Source organism: Rhinolophus hipposideros (genome assembly GCF_964194185.1).
Source record: "Rhinolophus hipposideros genome assembly, chromosome: 9".
NCBI classification, from domain to species: domain Eukaryota; kingdom Metazoa; phylum Chordata; class Mammalia; order Chiroptera; family Rhinolophidae; genus Rhinolophus; species Rhinolophus hipposideros.
The window spans coordinates 10,248,944-10,270,943 of NC_138055.1; the positions used below are offsets into that span (position 1 = coordinate 10,248,944).

At 55.2% G+C, this 22,000-nt stretch overlaps 1 protein-coding gene across 1 annotated transcript in view; it reads left to right on the forward strand.

Moving 5' to 3' along the window:
- Positions 1-22,000, forward strand: part of MYH9 (myosin heavy chain 9) — an 89,337-nt gene that overhangs the window by 53,032 nt on the left and 14,305 nt on the right. Inside the window, exons 6-24 of the mRNA XM_081059069.1 lie at positions 477-569; positions 1,071-1,134; positions 1,706-1,804; positions 2,198-2,341; positions 3,102-3,197; positions 4,008-4,126; positions 5,527-5,679; positions 6,632-6,805; positions 8,152-8,325; positions 10,426-10,540; positions 12,603-12,796; positions 13,156-13,277; positions 14,149-14,218; positions 15,997-16,157; positions 16,900-17,008; positions 18,046-18,177; positions 18,614-18,820; positions 19,298-19,435; positions 20,462-20,585. Coding sequence (XP_080915195.1) covers positions 477-569; positions 1,071-1,134; positions 1,706-1,804; positions 2,198-2,341; positions 3,102-3,197; positions 4,008-4,126; positions 5,527-5,679; positions 6,632-6,805; positions 8,152-8,325; positions 10,426-10,540; positions 12,603-12,796; positions 13,156-13,277; positions 14,149-14,218; positions 15,997-16,157; positions 16,900-17,008; positions 18,046-18,177; positions 18,614-18,820; positions 19,298-19,435; positions 20,462-20,585 — 2,488 coding nt within the window. The remainder of the gene's footprint in view (positions 1-476; positions 570-1,070; positions 1,135-1,705; positions 1,805-2,197; positions 2,342-3,101; positions 3,198-4,007; positions 4,127-5,526; positions 5,680-6,631; positions 6,806-8,151; positions 8,326-10,425; positions 10,541-12,602; positions 12,797-13,155; positions 13,278-14,148; positions 14,219-15,996; positions 16,158-16,899; positions 17,009-18,045; positions 18,178-18,613; positions 18,821-19,297; positions 19,436-20,461; positions 20,586-22,000) is intronic.

Consider the following 22,000-nt stretch of genomic DNA (forward strand, 5'->3'; position numbering starts at 1 on the left):
CTTGTGTCTCTTGTGGGTCTGTCCTATGGAAAGGAAGCAAAATGTGGGTGTTGGGCAGGGATTCGAGGCAAGGGGGGCAGAGGGAGGCCGGCGTACCTGGGAGGGAGACTGTCCCGAGAAGGAATGGTGTCTCCGTCTCTTTTGGGTGCACGTGCTGCCCTCCAGCGCGTCCTCCAGGGTTTGAGCCCTTGTGCAGGTTCCTGGAGTTGGGGGAGCTACCCGCTTTCTCTTTCTAGGGTTGCTGCTCAGTCGGTCCGGGGAAGTGAGTTCAAACCAGTCAAGGTCTCTGGAGGCTTGGCCGAAAGGCCGCTCATGAGTGACACAGGGACCAGGCCGAGGCTGGTATGGCGGGCCATCCATTGCAGGCACGTCCATCGTGTAGACAAGGCTCTGCCACCGTTCCTCCGCCTGGAGGAGCAGCTCTGGCAGCCTGAGCCGCTGCCTGGCCTTCACTGCACCTCTGGGTTCCTTTCCAGGGGGAGCTGGAGCGGCAGCTGCTGCAGGCCAACCCCATCCTGGAAGCCTTCGGGAATGCCAAGACCGTGAAGAACGACAACTCTTCGAGATTCGTGAGTAGCGCCGGCCACGCCCCCGCTCGAGGGCCAGAGGTTCCTACCCAGAGCTTTGGCGCGTGTTGCCTTCCAGCTGGGTCCTCTCTCTTTCAAAGTGAGGGAGAGTCAGGTGTGGTGCTTCCTGGGTCTGCCGCGTGGAGCAGTCTGGGTCGTACCACAGTCGGTGGGCCCTGCATAAGTAGCTTGTTCAAGGTGGCAAAAAGCCAGCAAGGGAGTGGGGAGCCCCTGCTGGTCCCCTTGACTGTCCTCTCGTAGCCAGGGCCTGATCAGGCAGTGGGGATCACTTCTTCCCCTGTTCAGAGGAGTTTGGGCATCACTGGGCCTTGTCCTGGTTCCCGGCTTAAAGCAGTGTGGCACTTCTGAGCCCTGAGTACCCGTGAGCTGTGGGGTGCGGGGCCCCTGGCTGCCAGACACATGAGCACAGCCTCTTGGTTTTCTCCCTCCAGGAGAAAGGTTCTAGGGGATGGGGCGTCTCATCTCTTCATTGTCTTTCTTTAGGGCAAATTTATTCGCATCAACTTTGATGTCAATGGCTACATCGTGGGAGCCAATATTGAGACTTGTATCCTTCTGGTTAATTGTAATAAGACTTGTTGGTCTGGAGGGGAGGAAGTGACCCTGATGAAGAAGCAGCGGCTTCCTGATTCCGGTGGCTTCCCCTTTGTGGGCCTGTTATGACACCTCATCTGTGGCATCAGAAAAGTACCAGGAGAGGCTCATTGAAAACCCAACTCAGAGCTAGGTTTCTCTTTATTGGCAGGATAGAGTTCAGCCTAGAATGGGGTGGAACTATTGAAGGGTACCCAGTGTGGTTCCCAGAGGGGTGGAGTTGGGATGGGTGCTAATTTATTTCTCTTCTACGCCGGCCTTATAGCCATTGCTGGTGGGAGTCTTCTGATCTCCACTGGCTCGTGAGAAGGGGCCCTTGGAATAGACAAGGCTTCCAAGTGTGAGAGTTGCTCTTTGGACAAGCTACATACACCCCTGGAGCCAAGAGAGTTTGCTCTTGTTTTATTTTGCCATTTTGTGCCGTTCTTTGTGCCTGCTGAAGTTCAGTTGCTTTTCACGGGCATGGAGGAAAGTGGAGGGGTTGCCTTCCCTCTAGTTTGCACAACTCCTCAATGTTTGCAAAGATCTTTTGGAGAAATCTCGTGCTATCCGCCAAGCCAAGGATGAGCGGACCTTCCACATCTTCTACTATCTCCTGTCCGGGGCTGGAGAGCACCTGAAAAGTGAGTCTTGGGCCCACTGTCTGTCCCGGGGGCTGCTGGGCACAGAGGTGCCCACGTTCCAGTTGGGAAACTAAAACACTCGCCTTGGGTGGAGGAGGAGAAGCCAGGATGAGGTCTGTTCTCTGGGCCATCCTGAGGACTTGGCCTTCTGTTTCTGAGCGCCCCCGAGAAAAGCCAGGGCAGGTTGCATGGGCAGCTGTGAATCACGGCCCCCGGCTCCATGCGTGTCAGTCTCGCACACCGAGGAAGTCAGCGCTCCTGGCTACTCCGCAGCTCCTGGGGTATCGGGCTCAGGGGTGCCGCCCGGCCTCCCAAACCTCCAGTGTTTCAGTGTTAACTAGAAGCTCAGGTTTCAGCACTGCGCTGACTCGTCCTTGCCCTCCGCCCTTACAGCTGACCTCCTGCTGGAGCCGTACAACAAATACCGCTTCCTGTCCAATGGGCACGTCACCATCCCCGGGCAGCAGGACAAGGACTTGTTCCAGGAGACCATGGAGGCCATGAGGATTATGAGCATCCCAGAGGATGAGCAAATAGGTACAGGGCTGGCCCTCCTGTGGCTGAGGGGCGCGGGGGGCTGGGCATGGTGCCCCCGGGGCACCACAGCAGCCGACAGGCCTGGGAGAGCTTCCTGCTGGCTCTGACTCTTGGGGAGCCCTGGGGCCGGGAGGAAGGCCTCGAGTGTGTGGGAGATAGGATCCCAGGCTGGAGTTTCAGGGTTATCTCTTCCCTGTGGTACCACAGGCGTTTGGACACAGGGGAAGGAAGGACAGGTGCCTACTGCCCAGGGCCAGGGCCCACGGCTACAGTACCTGCCGTCTGCTGAAAGTGGAATATCCTGCCTGTCTTGGCAGAGTGTGGAAGGGGCTGGGGCTGGGGTCTTCACCTCAGCGAGGCCTGGATTCAACAACGTGTGGAACCTGCCTGTGTCTTCCCATTTCCCTAGATGGAGAGTGAAGGGGCCTTGAGGCTTTGTCTTAGAAAGTTGGGGAGAGTACATTCGGGTTGGAGTCACCTTTGCTTGGCCACAGACAATATGTAAATGGACGTTGTGTGGCGGTGTTGCGGGAAAACTATCAAACAAGCCTGTGCCTGGGCTAGAGGCACGTCCTCCGTCCGGTGTTAGAAGAGTTGGGAGTGTTCACGGAGCCCGTATCTGAGCACAGGGCTGCTGGAGGCCTGGGGACAGAGCCCCCCAGTAGGGAGGTGGGGGGCCCTCCACGTGGACTAGACCGAGGCCCCGCTCAGGGCTTCGTCACCCCTGCCTGTTCTGAGCCGCCTTTGCTTGCACCCCTAGGCTTGCTGCGGGTCATTTCTGGAGTTCTTCAGCTCGGCAACATCGCTTTCAAGAAGGAGCGCAACACCGACCAGGCCTCCATGCCCGACAACACAGGTAACCCTGTGGGCCCCGCCTGAAGGACGGGGCAGGTGCCGGGGTCGGGATGGGCTCGGGTGAACGTCTGGTCGGAGTCCCCATCTGTACTCTCTAGTGTTGTACTGTTTATGGCTGGCTGTCACTCGGTACCTTCTGTGAAACACACGTGAGCATGCCACTTCTTCATAAAGTTGCAGAATGAGTTAGAAAAGCTGTGATCAGAGGGACCGGGTTTCCTTCCTTCATTCATTCCTGAGACCACACCATTGTCTGTTAGTCAGACAGTGATTCCTGCTGTCGCTCAGCTTAGTCAGTGCTCACCTTACCTGTGAGCACTCGTCACGCATGTGCCTCGGTCACTGCTGTTCCTCTGGCTCGCTGCGTATGACGCCATGGAAGCGATCAGCTGTAATGTGCCCTTCTTCGTGGCTTTTCAAAAAATTTAACGGGTTGGGTGTGTGGATACCTCTGTGGGACGCGTGCCGTTCCGTCCCCTCGCACTGGCGCCAGGTGGGGCCGCCTCCTCTGGTCCTACCCGAGGGTAGGGCCCACTTGCTCCGGCGGATGTAGCCAGGGCTGTGCAGGGGAAGCAGTGCTGGGCCCCTTAGGACATGTCCCTCTCTGCCGTGCCCCTGGCCTGCACATGGCCATTGGGGCGAAGGGGCGAGCTGGGTGTCTGCCCTGTGCAGGAAGTTTCCAGTTGTCCTGCTAATGATTGCTCGGTTACCAGCACACATTTCTTCTCCCTTCCCAGGTTGAGCAGAGAAGCTTGTTCTCTTAGGTTTAATTAAAACTTTTTATCCCTTCCTTCCTTACTGTAAATATTAGCTGCCCAAAAGGTGTCCCACTTGTTGGGTATCAACGTGACCGATTTCACCAGAGGAATCCTCACCCCGCGCATCAAGGTGGGACGGGATTACGTCCAGAAGGCGCAGACGAAGGAACAGGTATGCGTGCCCTCTGGTGGGGCGCCACGGTGTTAGGCACTGTCGCGTGGCTTTTCTCTGTCAGTCCTCACAGCAGCGCGGGGAGCAATGTGGTGTTTACCTCATTAAGAACGTGAAGCTGCCCCTGAGAAGTTTCGTAATAAGGCCAAGGTCACTCACCCAGGAAGGGCCATCCCTAGGCAGGGCCTTTAGGCTGCACTGGGCCTCTCGGCATCGAGTTGATGTTTAGACCGATTGGTTGGCAAGGTCTAGGCCCTGTCCTGTCTGGTCTAAAGAGAGAACTTGTGTTTCTATAGCACGACTCGTCCTGTGCCAGGGTGGCGGCGGCACCCGCCTTCCTCGAGGCTCATGCCAACCGGCTGTGTCTCCGCCACCTGCTGTCTTGCTGCCCGTGGTGAGAGACGAGCAGGAGCCTTTCCCTCAGCTGCGCTGCGCAGATGTGCCCGCCTCCCCCAGTAGCTGAGGTCCCTCCTGGCCGTTGGCCACCGTTCCCCTCTGTTGGTGGTTTCTAGTTTCTCTCGTGGCGATGGGCGTTTTTAATGTGCTATTCCTGTCTCTCAAAAGGACTTTGAAGCTCAGGTTGATCAGTCCTATTTCCAAAGGGTGCCATCCTCCTTTCCTCGTGCTGCTTTGCTGACATCCCGCAGATGATTCTCTGCAGGGCCAGCCCACCGAAGCCAAGAACATTGTTTTTGAAAGACAGCATGCTTAATTATTACCAACTGTTCATTTCCCTAATAGTTAAAGGACCTTTATTTGTTTCTTATGAAAATGCTGCATTCAACACTTAAGATTCGGAAAATACAGAGAAGTCCAGACAAGGGAAGAAAATTGCCATACGTAGTCCTAACCCAGGGACAACTATTCGGCAGCCTTTTATTTCCCCACAGGCTTTTCTTTCTTTTTTTTTTAAACTTTGGTGTCACCCTGGCTTTTTATTATGGAACCTGTTGAACATTTGCCAGAAAAGTAGGGAGGCAGGTGTAGTGAGCGCCAGGGGCTCATCACACAGGCAGCCCCCAGGGTGACTAACTCAGGGCCGGTCTCGGCTCTCATCGTTAACCTTATCTGCCCCCACCCCCCACTGCATTACGTGAAGCAAATCTCAGACGTCTTGTCATTTCTTCTGTAGAGATACTGCACTAGGTCGCCATTTATTTTAAAAAGGTCTTTGCAAATGTCTGTGTATGTCTACTCTGCCCGAATTGTTGGCTCTTTAGGTTTTAGCTTTTCGTCACTTTAAATAACATCGCCGTGAACGTATTCGTGCACGAAGCATTTTTTCCATCTTTAGGGCTGTTTCTCTGGGGCAGGGCCCCCCAGGGGACATTACCAGCAAAGGGTACAGGTTGAAGAGCTCCTTGTATCTGACACTGCGCCCTCTGGGTCCCTCCCCGCAGGCCGACTTCGCCATTGAGGCTTTGGCCAAGGCCACGTACGAGCGCATGTTCCGCTGGCTGGTGCTTCGCATCAACAAGGCCCTGGACAAGACCAAGCGGCAGGGGGCCTCGTTCATCGGGATCCTGGACATCGCCGGCTTCGAGATCTTTGATGTGAGCGTCTCCCTCCTGCCCTCACGCCCCCCTCGCCGCCTCCGCAGCCCCTGGGCTGCCTGCCCCTTGTCGTGAATCCTTTCCAGTGGTCCCACAGCAACTCGAGCTGTCCACCTCCTTCCTTGCACGGAGATAGGAGACATCCGCTGGGCGTATTTTAAGCTTAAACAAGTGTGCCCATTGCCAACCAGAAATGCTGGAGACAGTGGACTTGGTTAGATGCTGTCCTGGGCGGCGTCATGTGGAGGTGCTTTCTGTGGATTTATTCTTCCAGCAAAGATCTCCTGAGGGTTGGGACAAGATGTCATAAAGACTTTGAGCTCTCGTAGGAAACACTGACCATTGTGGTAAATCAGTGGTTCTTAACCTGGGGGCGCGGGGCGGTCCATGGTAGATTTCCAGGGGATCCATGAACTTGGCTGAGGGAAAAATTATTTTTCCACTTGCCTCTCATTGAATTAATGCTTTTTTTTTTTCCTATTGTGAATTGAGCAGACAACGCAAACCACACTTGCACTAGTGGTGCTTGTGATGTGTTCCCAGTGGAAAGCAGAGGTTTTCATATCATGCTGGAGTTGTGGCAGAGATGTTGTGACATCATTTACGCTCATCTTTACTTCAAAATTTTGCAAGTTACTTACTAAGTCCATAGCTCGTGCCTGTTAATAAACAAGCACAATGTATCACTCTGTCTCAGTATTTTGATATTATAGTTCAACATCTTTCCTTTGTAATCTGTTTTGTGCATTTAAAACGTTATTCTGAGAAGGGCTTTACTGGCTGCTAAAGAGGTCCATGGGCCCAGAAAGTACCCCGCTGCTGGTGTGAGAAGGGAAGGCCCCTAACCATCCAGGTGCCCCAGGACGTCCTTCCTGAATCTGGGCCCCACTCCTTCCCCAGGGTGGCGGTGTGGCCTCGGGCATCTCCCTCACGTTGTTCGCTCTCCTTGTAGCTGAACTCCTTCGAGCAGCTCTGCATCAACTACACCAACGAGAAGCTGCAGCAGCTCTTCAACCACACCATGTTCATCCTGGAGCAAGAGGAGTACCAGCGCGAGGGCATCGAGTGGAACTTCATCGACTTTGGCCTGGACCTGCAGCCCTGCATCGACCTCATTGAGAAGCCAGTAAGAGCCGGTCCTGCTCTCCCTTCCGGGGGCCCTCGCCTCACTTCCCGCTCCATGGTGCTTGTGGGTGTCTAGCTCCTCCCCTGTCGGTGCCACCTGGAGAGATAAGTCCTGGGGCTTAGATCTGGTGCCTGGGAGCCTCCGGCAGCTGCTGACCAGGTGGGGATGTGGCTGGTGCCTGTGGGTATCCGGTCTGCAGTCCCCGAATAGTACCCAGCATCTACCTGAGGGGTGGGCTCAACAAGCCTTTCTTTATCCTGAAGAGACAGGCATGCTTTTGTGTAGTGAGATCCGAGCCCCACAGGCTCTCGCTGTAGCGTGGGATTGTGTGGAGGACCCGGGGTGTTGAACGCCGTTCCTGGGGCACGTGCTGAAGTACAGTCCGCCCTCCCTTAGGACCAGCACAACACCCGGGCTTCTGGCGCACAGAAGGCTGGTGGTGGATGGTGGTAGCTAGAAAGCCCTTCCCCTTTTCCATCCGTTTGTATTGAAAGCTCTTGCCAGGTGCCGTTTGGGTCACCTGTTTGCGCTGTAGGTTTGGGGGGCTGTGCTCTCTTGGAACCCGAGCTGTTTCTGGGTTACTTCTTGATTAGCGTTAAGTGCACTGAACTCACATTTTCCCGGAATCCTGGGCTGTTGGAGAATGTGTACACAGGAGTGACACTGAAATGCTACTTGATCAGAAGGCCCAGAGAGAAGTTTGTGCATTTTTAAAGTATTGCTCAGGGTTGGGGGGCTGTGTTGAAGTATCCACGATACTAACATGAAACAGTTTACTTTTGTGATGCGTTTGATCTAATCAGTCGAGTTTTCCAATGAACAAGAACCCATATGGCTTTGAGTCTTGTCAGCCAGTCTCCACGACATCTGAGTCTGCTTTCTTGTCTTATAAACTTAGTATGCGAAGGCTCTCGGGAACCTGCCACCCTCTTTTCCTCGAGGGGCTTGTCCTAAGTGTCACGTCTCACCACATAGCTGTGCAGACACAGTGTGTGTGGGGTGGTGTCACAGAGTGATTCAAGGGGCAGGGCCGCTTGGTGAGGGCACGTGGGTTGGGGGGGTCTACATGGCCCATCCAGCCCATCAGGTGATCTCAGAGCACTAACGTTGGAGACCTATGTGATGGGTCATTGGGTTAAGGTGTGTTGGCCACAGCCTAGACCCCAGAAGTTTCTTTTTAACTAGAATCTTAAATTGAGTGCTTTCTGGTTTTGGTGGTAGTGAGGGAAGTGCCACCCACCTTCTAGTGAGATTCTGGGGGTTCTGAAAGCCAGGCTTTGGCTTTGTGAGGGCGCAGGTGGGGTTCCCGGGTCACACTCAGCTGTCCGATGCTGTGCTTCCTCCAGGCAGGCCCCCCTGGCATCCTGGCCCTGCTGGATGAGGAGTGCTGGTTCCCCAAGGCCACCGACAAGAGCTTTGTGGAGAAGGTGGTGCAGGAGCAGGGCACTCACCCCAAGTTCCAGAAGCCCAAGCAGCTGAAGGACAAAGCGGATTTCTGCATCATGCACTATGCTGGCAAGGTGAGGAGAGCACACACAGGAAGGTACCAGCTGCACCTTCTTGGGAGAGTGGAGACGATTGTAAGACCACGAGCCAGGCAGCCCCAGGGCCGGGGATAGAGGCGAAGTGTTTTTGTTCAAGGGGCTCATCTGAGAAGGGGCCAGGGGGCGGTCGTCAGCATTCACGCGACTCTCCCTCCTTGCAAAGCAGCATCACACATTCCATTTCATGAGAAGCTTGCAGCAATCCCGTTAGGTACTCAGACACGTATAATGTTGTTTGTATTATTATTCGGTTCGTTTTCCAGGTACAGAAGTGAGCTGTGTGTTAAAGGCACGGGCTCTGGAGTTTGAATGACAGCTCTGCCACTGTGTGAATTTGGGCCAGTTACTTAACCTCGCTGAGCCCTAATTGCCTCATGTAGGAAAGCGGGGGTGAGCACTCTGCACGAGATTACATGTGTTCAGTGAGCTCTCAGCGCCCAGTGCTGGGCATAGGCCAGTGCTCTGGGCGGGGCCCGGCCACCCCCGCACTACGACGGCATGGGCCCACTGGTCTTGATTGTCGGAGACTGTCGTGTGCACTGGAGGATGTTCAGCAGCATCCTGGCTTCTACCCACGCGTGGTCAGTAGCACCACACGTGGTCTAGAGACATCTCTGGCTGTCTCTAGATGTCTCTAGATATGGCCAAATAGCTCTCGTGGTGGGGCGTAGGGGTGGGGTGGCACAGTTGCCCTGCTTGAGAGCCACCACCGTAGGTGACAGCTTTGTTAGTGCCGAGGCTACCCAGCCACGAAAGAGCAGAACCCCCTCACACCTAACTGGCACACGGCTTTCAGTTTGCTCGGTACTGGGGCTTACACCTAACTGAGCAGGCGCAGCCTGAGTCTGGAGAGGTCCATGCTTAGACTAAAGCTGGTTTGCTCAGCAAGCTGTTCTCCTTGCATGAAGTATCTAACATAATTGATTATGACACGAACGTGTGATCAGACGGGCTGAGCTCCGTCCTCGGGCAGAGCCAGGAGCTTTCACAGCACTGCTCCTGAGCCACACGTGGTCCGCGCCCGCTGCTCCTGCACGTGGCCCCACACTGCCCGGCCTCCTACTGCGCTCCTCTGGTTCCTCATGCTCCTGAAGCAACTCTTGATTGTCAACTACCCATTAAAAAACCAAACGGAAAAGCCCTGTTTCTATAGTTACCTCAGGTGGTGCTCTCTGAGCCTGCATCGCCACTGCCACCTGTGTTAGACGCACATGCACAGAGACCTCCGAGAGGGCTTTCACTGCAGTGCTGTTTATAACACAGAAGACAGGGCGTAGCTGAAGCCCATGGTGGTGGGGGTTCTGGACGATGAAGTGGCTGTGCGTATCCACACCGGGGCTGCGCTGCAGCAGCTGCAAGGACGAGCAGCTGGCTGTGCCCCGTGGCCAGGATACCAGCTCTGGGGCTCTGTCGTCTCCCAGGAGGTAACTCTGCTTCTAGGAAAAACAGCCGATGGCATGTGTGTTGTCATTGATAGCAGGGCTCATGAGGACCACTGGCCAGAGAACAGCAGTTACCTCTGGGGCGTGGTGAGCGTTAGATGGAGGCCAGGGCGCCTGCCGCTCTGTTTGTATTGTTCTGGGGTCTTCGCAATAAAAATGCTACGTGGTACTCGTATTACTAAGAACATGTTTTTAAAAAGATGAGAATGATACATGCTCACTAGAGAAAACAGGCATCCTGAAAAGACAGAGCAAACATTACTTGTCCTGTTATTAGAAAGAAATATCAATCACGTTTTGGTGTATGTCTTTCTAGGATATTTTCTTTATGTTCATATTACCGAAAAGACAACAGCATTCTGTTGTGTAGCTGGCCCGTAATTGTCTTAGTCCCCTGTTTGCTGGGCATTTGCACTGTTTTAAATGTTTTTCTGTCGACGTCACACCACAGAGGACATCATTTTGTCACTCCATTGCCCGTCACTCGTCATTTCCTTCTTAGGGATGGACACCTGGGTCTTGGCGTGTTTGTATTTTGTAACTTCTCCGTCTGTGGGGTCAGCTTGTCCTCCGAGAGGCTGTGAGCGCTTGCGTCCCCAGCGCAGCGTGTGATTTGGGATTCTGGCTCTTGCAGGTGGATTACAAAGCCGACGAGTGGCTGATGAAAAACATGGATCCCCTGAATGACAACATCGCCACGCTTCTGCACCAGTCGTCGGACAAGTTCGTCTCAGAGCTGTGGAAGGATGGTACGCCCTTTGCCCTCCGCCCTGGTCTCCCTGTGGCTGTGGCTGGGCCGCTCCCCACTTAGCAGCCACCAGGCCACAAAACAAGGGGCCTGTCTCCACCTGCCACAGGCTGGGGGATTTCCATCTGCTGGAGCTCCCTCGACTGTGTCTCCTCAACCCGAAGGGCTGAGGCTGCCTTGAGTGTCCTGGAGCGCGCCGTGTAGTCAGAGCTTCTCTGGGCTTTGTTGGCCACAGACGAGCCACAGCGCTTTCCACGCCTGGGAAGTCGCACGCAGCCCGAAGGCTGGCCGTGCAGGTTCCCGTCCCCATACCTCTGCACTCCCACCTCTCCTTGGTAGCCTGGTGGGGCTTTTTCAGTTTCTGTCACTTTCCTCTCCTCCCTGCCTGGGTTTTGCTTTAACCTCTCTGTTGCAGAGATGCAGAGCACTCAGAGAGCCTCTTTCTGTCAGCGCTTCCCATTCTCCTCCTAGAACCAGGTGACCGGCCCCCTGGGGGGCGTCCCTCCTGTGTGGGGCACCCAGAGCCGTGCGACAGACGCTGCTGAGCTTTTCGTACCGCTGGCTCTTCCTGCCTGCCCGCCCCTTCCCTCGTCTGCCCTGGGCTTGTTGGCAAGCACCTCCCCGTTGGCCCACCGCAGCCATCCTGTAGAAAACTAGGGAAGTCGGGCTGTGTTTGGGTATTTGGGGACTTCACGTTATAGACCTTAAAAGGAAAACATTTGTTGGAAAGCCCATATCCTCTTCAGAGCTCCACCTGCTAAAGGCGGCGTCTTACTGCTTCAGTGGCTGTGGGTGTCTCTGCATGAGGTTTACGTGCTAGCATGACGCCAGGGGCTTGCACACATGAAAGCTAACATGGCATTTGTGTGTTCATGCAGCAAGCGCCTGCTCCTTGGGGGCGGGGCCTCCAGGGGCCAGGACAGGCTCACACGAACAACGAGTTGTCATGGGGCACACTTGACCTTCCTCCCGGCAAGCTGACCAGCCTTCACAAGCCAGCCCCCGACTCCCAGAAACCTTTGGTGGCCAGTAAATGGGCCCTGGGTTCAGAAGTCAGAAACGCCCCCAGTTTTCATTGGTTCATCGGGTCCTTCCTCAGTCCCAGCTTGTCTTAAACGTCTGTCCTTTTTGCTGTCTTCAAATAAGTAATCGAGATCGGGCCACAAAGGAGTAGGAAACAGACTGTCAACAGAATTCTTAGTCTTTACGTCCAGCAGTGGAAGTCTTCAAATTCAGTGTCGGCTCCCACTTAAAACCGACCTTAAATCACTGGCTGCTTTGGGTTTGTTTCTTTTTGTTTTGGCCTTGGCGGAAGCAGTTCAGTTTATTGCTCTGGGTGTGAGCTGCACTGACGAGGGCGACTTCCTTGGAGGGTCGGTTTAGATGATAAAATGTGAGCGACGAGACAAAGCGAGCCACAGGGCGTGAGGGGTCCTCAGACCCTGAAACCGTCACGGTTGGTTAGTGGTTCCTTTGAACACTCTGACCCCAGCACATGCTGCTCTGGGTCCCTGGCTTAGAGCTCCGCCTGGGGCATCTCAGGAGAGGGGCTCAGCAGTCCTGGACACGATGGCAGAGTAGCTCTCGCGCTCTGGCCTTCTGACTCCTAGTGCCACGCTCTCAGGTGAAGGGCCGCGGGAACTCAGGATACAAGGTTTTCTTTTAACGGTGAGCGGAGAACCACAAGATTCTGTAAGAGAAGTTTTAACACCTCCTCAGAGCCAGGCTGGTGGACTAGCAAGGCTCACTGTTCTAAAACACAGTGGTAGCTTTTTCGTGTCTCTCTGGGAATAGGAGCCTCCAAAGTGCGCTGAAGATAGGTGACGTGAACATAGCCAGAGGACCACTCCCCGGGACAGACCTGCCTTAGCAGCTTTGCAGCCTTTCCCCTTCCTGCTTCCTGCTCTCGAGGTCAAGTGTCTCGGCATCTGGAGATGACGGTGTGGACTCGAAGCAGAAAGGGTCCTGCTGTTCCGTCGTCGCACGTCTTTTTCTGTCCGATGTCTGTTCCCTGTCCTGCCACCCCCACCGGGTATTCACATGCGTTTCCTTGGTGTCCGCAGTGGATCGCATCATTGGCCTGGACCAGGTGGCCGGCATGTCGGAGACGGCGCTGCCCGGGGCCTTCAAGACGCGGAAGGGCATGTTCCGCACCGTGGGCCAGCTCTACAAGGAGCAGCTGGCCAAGCTCATGGCCACGCTCAGGAACACCAACCCCAACTTTGTTCGCTGCATCATCCCCAACCACGAGAAGAAGGTGCGTCCGCTCGGGCGCTGGGCATGGGCAGGCTACGCGTGCAGCGTTCGGCCCTTGTCTGTCCCCGGCAGCAGCGGTTCCTCCCCCACAGCACACAGAGTGCCCTCAGTGCAGTGCCTCTGCAGGCTGGCTGCAGGCTCTCCTGGGAGAGGCTCCATTTGTAGCTCGCGTTTCCACTTGGTTACACTGTCTCGTGGCCTCTCCCGGAGCCTGCAGGTGTAACTTAGGTGCCCACACCTGTGGGCTGCAGTGAGTGCCGGGAGCTTTTGCCCTGTTGAGTCCAAAGGGACCCACCCAGCCTTTCGCACAGAATTCCTAGGCACAGAAGCAAGACCACATACGTGTGTTTTCTCCTCCAGGCTGGCAAACTGGACCCCCACCTGGTGCTGGACCAGCTGCGCTGTAACGGGGTCCTCGAGGGCATTCGGATCTGCCGTCAGGGCTTCCCCAACCGGGTGGTCTTCCAGGAGTTTCGCCAGAGGTGAGCGGGGCCTCAGCCCGTCTGTCCCGGCACAGGGTCCTCTGGCGAGGGAGCCGTTTTCTCAGCCGTGTCCAGTGGACATCTGGCCAGCTCCACACACGTTCCTTCCATGCTCCACCCGCTACGTGAGATGGGATTCCCCCCTTTTGTTACTGAAGCGAAAGTCATCTTGTTGGCTTTCACGCCTAGTGACTGCGGGGCCTGGGGCCGCCTGCTCTAGTTAGAGGAGCTGTGAAAAGAAATTCCCCGAAGGTCAGTCAGAGACTTGGGTATTGGAGGCGCTTTACGGAAATGGAAGTCACAGAACACTGCAGCTCCGCCCCACCCCGTGGTGTTTTTATTACTTCACATGGTTTATTTGCTATAAGCTTCAGTTGAACTTTTATTACCATGGTGAGCACTGCAGCTTTTTGCCATGTGTACAGAGAGGAAGATTGGTGGCGCTCCTATTTGCCTAAGGACTCTTTAGTGTCAGGTGCCATCATGACTCAGCCTCTATTTCTTGGACCATCCCGTTCACTAACATAACAGTTCCTTGCGTTACCTCAGAGAAGAGGAGCCTTCCGGGCTTACAGACGCTGAGATGGGGCAGTTAGCAGTTAGAAAGCCCAACCTAAAGCTCACCCATGAGTGAGTGAAGTAGTCCAGTGTGAGTTTCCATTTGCTTTCTGGAAAACACCAAACCTTCCTTGTGTCATTCAGCCTAAGGAAAGAGCAGGTTGAGCTATGCTGAACGTCTGATTTCATTAGACTTTGTGAAAGGAATCTCACGTCTGCTTCACTGTAGGGATGGTCCTTTCTCACGTATATTCCAGGCCATGTGGAATTGAAGCAAGGGGTGAATTGACCCAGCTTCCCTTTTTTTCTTCAGATATGAGATCCTGACACCAAATTCCATCCCTAAGGGCTTCATGGATGGGAAGCAGGCGTGTGTGCTCATGGTGAGTTGAGCTCCCTCTGTGTGGGAGGACCTTTGGCTGGTGCATGCCCACTGGATGGGTGCCCTGTGCGTCAGCTGACGCCCGTGCTCTGTTGGCCGTCCACTGCTTCGGTTCTCATTCTGCCAGCTGTCCTGAGTGGCAGCCCCTTTGGCCCTCGGATAGTGATGGGTGGCTTGTGGGACCAGGGTGGTGTGGAGATGAAAGCTGTGGCATGGCAGAGCTCTGACGTGAGACAGTCCCTTTTGGTGCACACTCTCCTACTTTCTTGCTCACGCTCCCAATATTCATGCCCAGTGTGGTTGGCAGGGCAGCTCGCAGCCGGGACAGCAAGCCCAGAGCCCGCGACTGGCCTGAAGCCGCCAGGGTCAGCCTGAAGCACTTACGGGCCCTTCCTCTCGCTCTTCCTCCTCCCCTGGAGCAGTGCGCACCAGCAGTGAGCACGCTGAACTCTGCTGAGTGAACAAAGACCCCGCGGTAGCTCGCCCTGTCATTTTCTACTTTGTAGGCGTCCTCTTTCTGATGGGTCCAGCGTTAGCAGCCACTGCTTTTGCTTTTCCCTGCATTCTTTCCAAAGAAGATGAGGGAGACGATAGGCTGGGGGGTGGGAGGTTGGTGGGAGGAAAGAGAAAAGGGAAGAAAAATTCAACACCTGCTGTGTGCAAAGCACTGAATTAAGTGATAGGGAGAATGAGGCCAAGGAAACGGAGGGAGAAGACACACAGGTCCCTGCTCTCTGACGCTCACTAGCTGATGGGAAAAAAGGTGTGGTGGACGGGGTGGGGGGCGTGCCTCCCGCTGGTGTCTGGGCCACACTTTCAAGGAGACTTGGTTGGTTGCTGGCCAGTGAAGGGTGTCCCTCCTTAAGACACAGGCAGTTCCCCTTCTCTCCCCACTGTGCGTGGAAGATCGGACACATCCTGGGGCTCATTGTGCAGGGAGGGGAGATGCCCACGTTGGCTTCACCTCTCCTGGTTTTCACTTCTCCTCCCGGGGCCTCATCCAGGACTGCCAGAGCCATTTATGGTCACCAAGGGTCCCCAGATCCCACTTATCCTACTGAAGGCTCCACTTTTTCGGAGCTTGTCCTAAATCCCTTCTCTCCCAGGCTGACAGACCCTTGCCGGTGGGCTCCACAAGAGGACCTCGTTATTGTTCTGAAATTTCTCACCAATAACAATGGTGGCTGAACTGTACTCAGTGCTCATTGCTGCTTAAGCCTATGCTCGGCACTTCCTGCATTCTCCCGTTGTGTTCCCAGATCTCCACTATGTTATGATTTGCTTCGTTAAAGTTTTTCTGTTAAAGCGTTCCCATTTTATAGCCGAAGAGACGTGGTCTCATAGAGGTTAAGGCCCGGGATCACCTAATTAGTGTTTGATCCTGGGCCTGGCCTTTTCTGGAGTGCGTGCTGCTCTCAGTGATGACGATGATGACGCCTAGCTTGGAGGGTGGTGGCCTGGGCGTTTGAGGCGCATGACTAGAGAGTGCAGAGGCGGCAGGCAGAAGAAAGAGGAGGACCTTTGAGTTCCCTTTAATCCTGAGGTCCTGTGTTTCTCCTCGATTCTGACTTGTCACCCTGCCTCGTGCTGGAACCCGCCTGCCCCTCTTCCCAGCACCCCCCCACCCCCGAGCCCCGGGAGACAGTATACCCAGCAGAGAAGCAGCAGCTCCAGGACTGACTCTGTCTCTCAGCCGCTCCCCTGGCTAAGGCAGGCTCTTGGTGTTGGTCGAGGGCTGCGGGGTGGCACACAACAAACGGCCTGCTCTCCCCTGTCTAGATCAAAGCTTTGGAGCTCGACGGCAACCTTTACCGCATCGGCCAGAGCAAGGTCTTCTTCCGGGCTGGTGTGCTGGCCCACCTGGAGGAGGAGCGGGACCTGAAGATCACTGACGTCATCATTGGGTTCCAGGCCTGCTGCAGGGGCTACCTGGCCAGAAAGTGAGTTCCTGGAGTCGCCAGCCTCCACCCAGCCCGGCCCGCACTCAGGGCCTCCCGAGCTGTGCTGGTGGAGAAGGGCACTTAGGAAGCTGTGGCCTCGGTCGCCCTAATGCCAGTCAGGTGTCTGCCCGAGGGAGGCCCACATGGCTCCCTGCCCTCCTGCTTCCTGGATTTCTGCTTGATGTTTAAAGTGACCACGTGGACAGGTGACTGCGCTTGGATTTGCCTGCCCCGAAAGCTCCTGTGCACTGGTATTCCTTGCTGTGTCCCTTGTTGGGGAGCCTGGCAGTCCCCAGAGTACCCCAAGTTCCCAGGAGCAGCTTCTTTGGTAGTCGGGGGCTCACCTGCTGCAGGACAGTGGGTGTCGCAGCTGCACGTCAGTCCTTGGAGCCCCTGTGACTGCGCTCGAGCTCTGGGGGTGGCCTGAGGGAGGGAAACTGAAGTCAGGAGACTGATTGAATGACCAGCGATCACGCCTGACTCGGATCTGTAGTTAGTGCGCAAGGGGCTTTCAGCCCGTGAGCTCAAGTGCTCCTCAGTGAAGGAGGGTTATCTTATCACCCTCTGCCAGGTCACCCATGGGACTCAACCCCAAGGCCAGCCTCTTTCCCTACACCTCTGTCTTGAGGGGCCCCAGGCAGGGGTTGTCTCTCCAGAAAAGCTTCTGGGAGTGAGGGCAGGACTGATGGGTTCGAAGTCTGCCGTCCCCTGGCCTGAGTGCTGACCGTGTCCCTCTTCGCAGGGCCTTTGCCAAGCGGCAGCAGCAGCTGACGGCCATGAAGGTCCTGCAGAGGAACTGCGCCGCCTACCTCAAGCTGCGGAACTGGCAGTGGTGGCGACTCTTCACCAAGGTGGGTCCTGGAAGGGCCCTCCCTCGCCATTGCCCCGGGTGGAGCTCTGCCAGCTTCCGTCGTGGCAGAGAGCACGAGCAGGCCTCACGCTGGCCTCCGTGCAGGACTCATGCCCCCTGGGCGGGGCACTCTGCCTCCTCCCCTGGGCCCAGCAGCGTGAGCCCGGGATTGTCCTGCCCTATGGGGTCGAGAGGCACGTGAGCCATGGCTTTTGTCCGCTGTGGATGGCCATCCATGGTCTGCTGTTGGGCTGGGCTAGAGTGGCTCAAACAGCAGCTTCCAAGATGTAAAGACCTTGCCTGCTACTTCTCACGTGTCATGGTGCGCTGCTACCCCCCACCCCTGGGCCACCATGGACAGCCAGTCAGAATCCTTGCACACAACTAGACAGGTCCTTCCTAGCTTAAAAGAACCCCTTTATTATTGAAGTTGTCTGCTTTTGTCTATAATAGATTGTGGTAATTGTGAAAAGTTAGGCTTAACAAAAAGCATAAAGGAGAAAATAAAAATTCACCCATAATCTCTTCAACCCCGAGCCAACATCAATATTGAATAGCTGTTTCAATATTTATTCCCGCTGTCTTCTTTTTTAACGTCCTGTAAGTCTCTGCTATGTAAACTATATACATTCTTACATAGCTGAGCTCTGACTTGTATAAACAGTCTTGTATTTTGCATTTTCTATTTAAAATTCTTCATGAGTATCATTAAAAAAAAAAGCATACTGTTTCCTAGAAATGTTTCATAATTTATCTGGCTACTTTCCCAGTGATGGGTCTTTTTCTGAGTCCTAATTTTTCTCCATAATAAACAATGCTGTCATGAACGTGCATGCAGATATAGAGAGTCAGAAATCTGTGGCATACAGCATCCAAAATTGATTTTCAGAAAGATTGTACCCGTTTGCACCCCACAGCGTGCCTAGTTACCCCTCATTCATGAACTCACGCTTCCACAGGTGAGGGGACAGCTTCATGACTTGTTGGCTGGGACACACATCTTCAGCTGAGCGTATCTGTCTCCATCTCCTCTCCTAGGTCAAGCCGCTGCTGCAGGTGAGCCGGCAGGAGGAGGAGATGATGGCCAAGGAGGAGGAGTTGGTGAAAGTCCGAGAGAAGCAGCTGGCTGCTGAGAACAGGCTCACAGAGATGGAGACGCTCCAATCCCAGGTGAGTGTGGACTCAGCCCAAGTGGTGCAGCTGCTCCAGTGCTGCCACCTGCTGGCCACTTGTAGGCGAGGCACGTTTGGAGTTGAAGGAGCTATTTTACTGTAGAAAAATGGTTAATTTCTCTGTAGACTTCCTTCAGGTTGTGTGATGGAGGGAGGCCTTCCGATGGGATGGGAAGCTCTGCCTGTTGGGTTCAAGGCCTCTCTGAGCCTGTTTCCTAGGGTTCTTGGTGTACAGCTCACGCAAAAGTGGTAAAGGATAAAGGATGTGGTGTTTCGAAAGTGCCTCCTGGAGCTGACGCACTCTCGAGATGGAGACTGCTCTTGTCAGCCTGGTCCTCTCCCTCCGGAAGCTGGAGCTGGAGAACGTCTGCATCTGTCCTGGAGTGGCTGGAGCAGGTTGCAAGGAGATTGCGTTTTCCACATGTTCTTTGCAGCTCATGGCAGAGAAGTTACAGCTGCAGGAGCAGCTCCAGGCGGAAACAGAACTGTGTGCCGAGGCTGAGGAGCTCCGGGCCCGCCTGACCGCCAAGAAGCAGGAGCTGGAAGAGATTTGCCATGACCTTGAGGCCAGGGTGGAAGAGGAGGAGGAGCGCTGCCAGCACCTGCAGGCGGAGAAGAAGAAGATGCAGCAGAACATCCAGGTAACACTCTGCCTCCCCTCCGGAGAGCGGGCGGGGGTGGGCGCCAGACACGGGTGCGGGGCGGCGCCGGAGCTGGGGAGCACACAGCCAGGTGAGCCAGGTGCCACGGGAGGTGCACTCTTCAGCTCTGTCCACTGGTGCGGCCTCGGGCTGGTCTCTGTGGGGCGGCTGCTTCTCACACATGTGCTCTGCCCAGGTGAGCACCAAGGCCAGCTCACTGTCCCTCCCTCGGTCCTGCTCCAGCTGGCCTGAGGAGCGGGGACAGTCAGCTGTGCCCTCTGCCCACGTCATCGCTGGCGGGAAGTTTGCCAAAGGAAGCACCTCAGAACAAGCGACTACGTGATTGGACCAGGGTTCTTGTCCACACATCCCCGTTTTAAATGTGGGACCCCACGAATAGGGGTTGGGCCACTTCTTGGCCACACCGCTGCACTGGTTGGGCCTGCGCTCCTCACAGTCTCTCCATCTTGGTGGTAGGAGCTAGAGGAGCAGCTGGAGGAGGAGGAGAGCGCCCGCCAGAAGCTGCAGCTGGAGAAGGTGACCACCGAGGCCAAACTGAAGAAGCTGGAAGAAGACCAAATCATTATGGAAGACCAGAACTGCAAACTGGCCAAGGTGAGGCCTCGGGCGTGCAGCGATGTGGGCTGTGGAGAGCAGGCCGTGCATCTCCCCACGTCTCCTGACTGCAGCCCTGTGGCTTCTGCTCCCTAGTGGTGTCTTCTTCCTGGGTGTCTTGTGGCCTCGGGGCTCCGGGGTCTTATGTGAGGGGATGTTTCTCCTAACTGAGTGGGGCCCGAGGGAAAGCTTTGATATTTCTCCTGAGTAAAGCTCTTCACGAGCTTTTGAGACCCGAGACTTGGTAGAGCTGAACCATCACGTATCAGTCACTGCTCGGATTTGGGCATCTTGGTGGCTTGGTGTTAAGGTGGGGGTGCCTCTCCTTCAGCTGTCTCCAAGGTGGTGACTCTTTCTTCTGAGAACCAGGTTGGCTCCATCAGCTAAGTGAGCAGATGAAAGCTGGGAGTTGTGTTCAAGGACAAGGAAGGGCAGGGTCAGAACGCTGTCCTTGATCCCCCGAGGGTAGGGGGTCGGGATTGCAGTGGCAGGATGTCTGCCCGAAACTAACTCAGGGAGGGAGCCGCTCACGCTGAGTGGCGGCGTGTATTTATTATGGATGCTATGTGGTCGCTGTTGTGGGGGTGTCCCTACTGAGATTAGGACTCTAGTGGTGGCCACACAATGTAGTCACTGAGGAGAGCAGCCTGGGGCACTTGAGGGGCGTGAGGAGGTCACAGCCCACTGGGTGGGCGAGACGGGGCGTGGAGAAGGTGGAGCCTTCGTGCCTGAATTCCCTCACCAACACTAGCCGCTACCTGGAAGCCTTTCTTACCTGAGCCCAGAGGGGTAACAGGGCCAGTGGGCTTGGGTACCTACATTTATACAACAGGGAAGTTTATCCAGCTACCTCAGGGGAGCCAGTGACCTTCCAAAGGGACTCCTTTGATCCACGAAGTCCTACTGATTCAAGTATTTAAGGCCTTGTCCCTCCAAACCTGAATTTCTGGGGGACTTATACTTTGAAGAGAGCTGAAGCATCTGCTCAGCTGACCTAAGCTCTGACCACCCTCCCCTCACCCCCAGGAGAAGAAACTGTTGGAAGACAGAATAGCTGAGTTCACCACCAACCTCACGGAAGAGGAGGAGAAATCAAAGAGCCTTGCCAAGCTCAAGAACAAACATGAGGCCATGATCACTGACCTGGAGGGTAAGAGGGGTGATGGGAGCCGAGGCGTCCACTCCAGGGCCAGCCTGGGTCTCGCTATCAGGAGTGGGAGCGCCAGGCGGGTTTCACGCTCGCTCTGCATGGGCGAGGCTCGGGGGCTGCAGCAGCCAGCTACCGCCTCAGACCTAGGGTTCTGCACCTGGTCCCCATGGGGCTCTGGGCCATTGTGAGGTTGGGGAGGTTCCCCCAAGTGAAGAGCGTTCAGAGAATGGCTCTGGCTTTTCCCGGCTGTCGTGCACCATACATTTCACAAGCTGTTGAGACTTCCTTAGAGGTTCTAGGTTGACCCGCAGCTCTGCCACTTACTAGCCGTGTAATCTTGTACCTTTTACTTCACCTCCATGAGCTTTGGTTTCTCTTACCTCTATCGGGACACAGTGAAAGAGCATTTGTGAGGACTACACTACATAATGCATGTGGATACATGGTGCATACTGGAAAATTCTAGACTGATATTGTGAGAGGTCATTGCTTGACTTGGGGCTTGGTGACAGATCGTGTCTGTCTCCCTGTGCCCTGGGGATCGGTGATGGTGAGGGCAGGGTAGACACACAGGTGTGTGATTGTCTGTAGACCCCTTGCTCCTGCCCCTTGAGAGGAGTGGACCAAGTGGGGGTAGGGGAATTCCCAGAGCTCTGAGCTCCTGCCAGAAATCACTGTCCCCTCTGTGGAGACGCGGGGACCCTAGTGTGTCCAGGGCACTTGTTGATGCCCAGTGGATGTTGGGCTGAAATGATGCGGGCTGACTGCCAGGGAGATTTTCCCGGCTTGGTTTCATGGCCCCGCTGGGCTCCCCACATTTGTGTGGGACGAGGTGAGTCAGGTCGTCAAGGGGAATGGAGGTCCTGATAGAGACCTCCTCCCACAGACTTGTTCCCTCACCTGAAAGGCTCCATCCCCCAAGAGGTCTAGGAGTGGCACGCCCACTGGACTGGCACACATGAACTTTGACACTAGCAAGGATTAACAGAGATAGAACAATCAGAACCCACATACGCACACACACACATTCTCTCACACACACTCACACACACTCACACACACACACACACACACACACACTCACTCACTCTGCTGGTGGGAGTGTATACTGGCAGGTGACAGGAAAACCATCTGGCTTCGCCCCCTGAGGTTGAAGCTCTGTGTGCCTACGACCCAGTGCTCTCATCCCATCTCCAGTGGGAGTCGTGGGCAAGAACTCTCACGGCAGCCTGGTTCGTGATGGGACCCAATGAACACAACCGAAATACCTGTCAGTCATAGAGTAGAAGATAAATCCACTATTCATACAGTGGAATGCCAGACGGAAGTCCAAAGGGATCAATTGCAGTGACACTTGTTAAATCTCAAGATCATACTGAGTGACGAAGGCAGGACAAGGAATGACAGTCACGAAC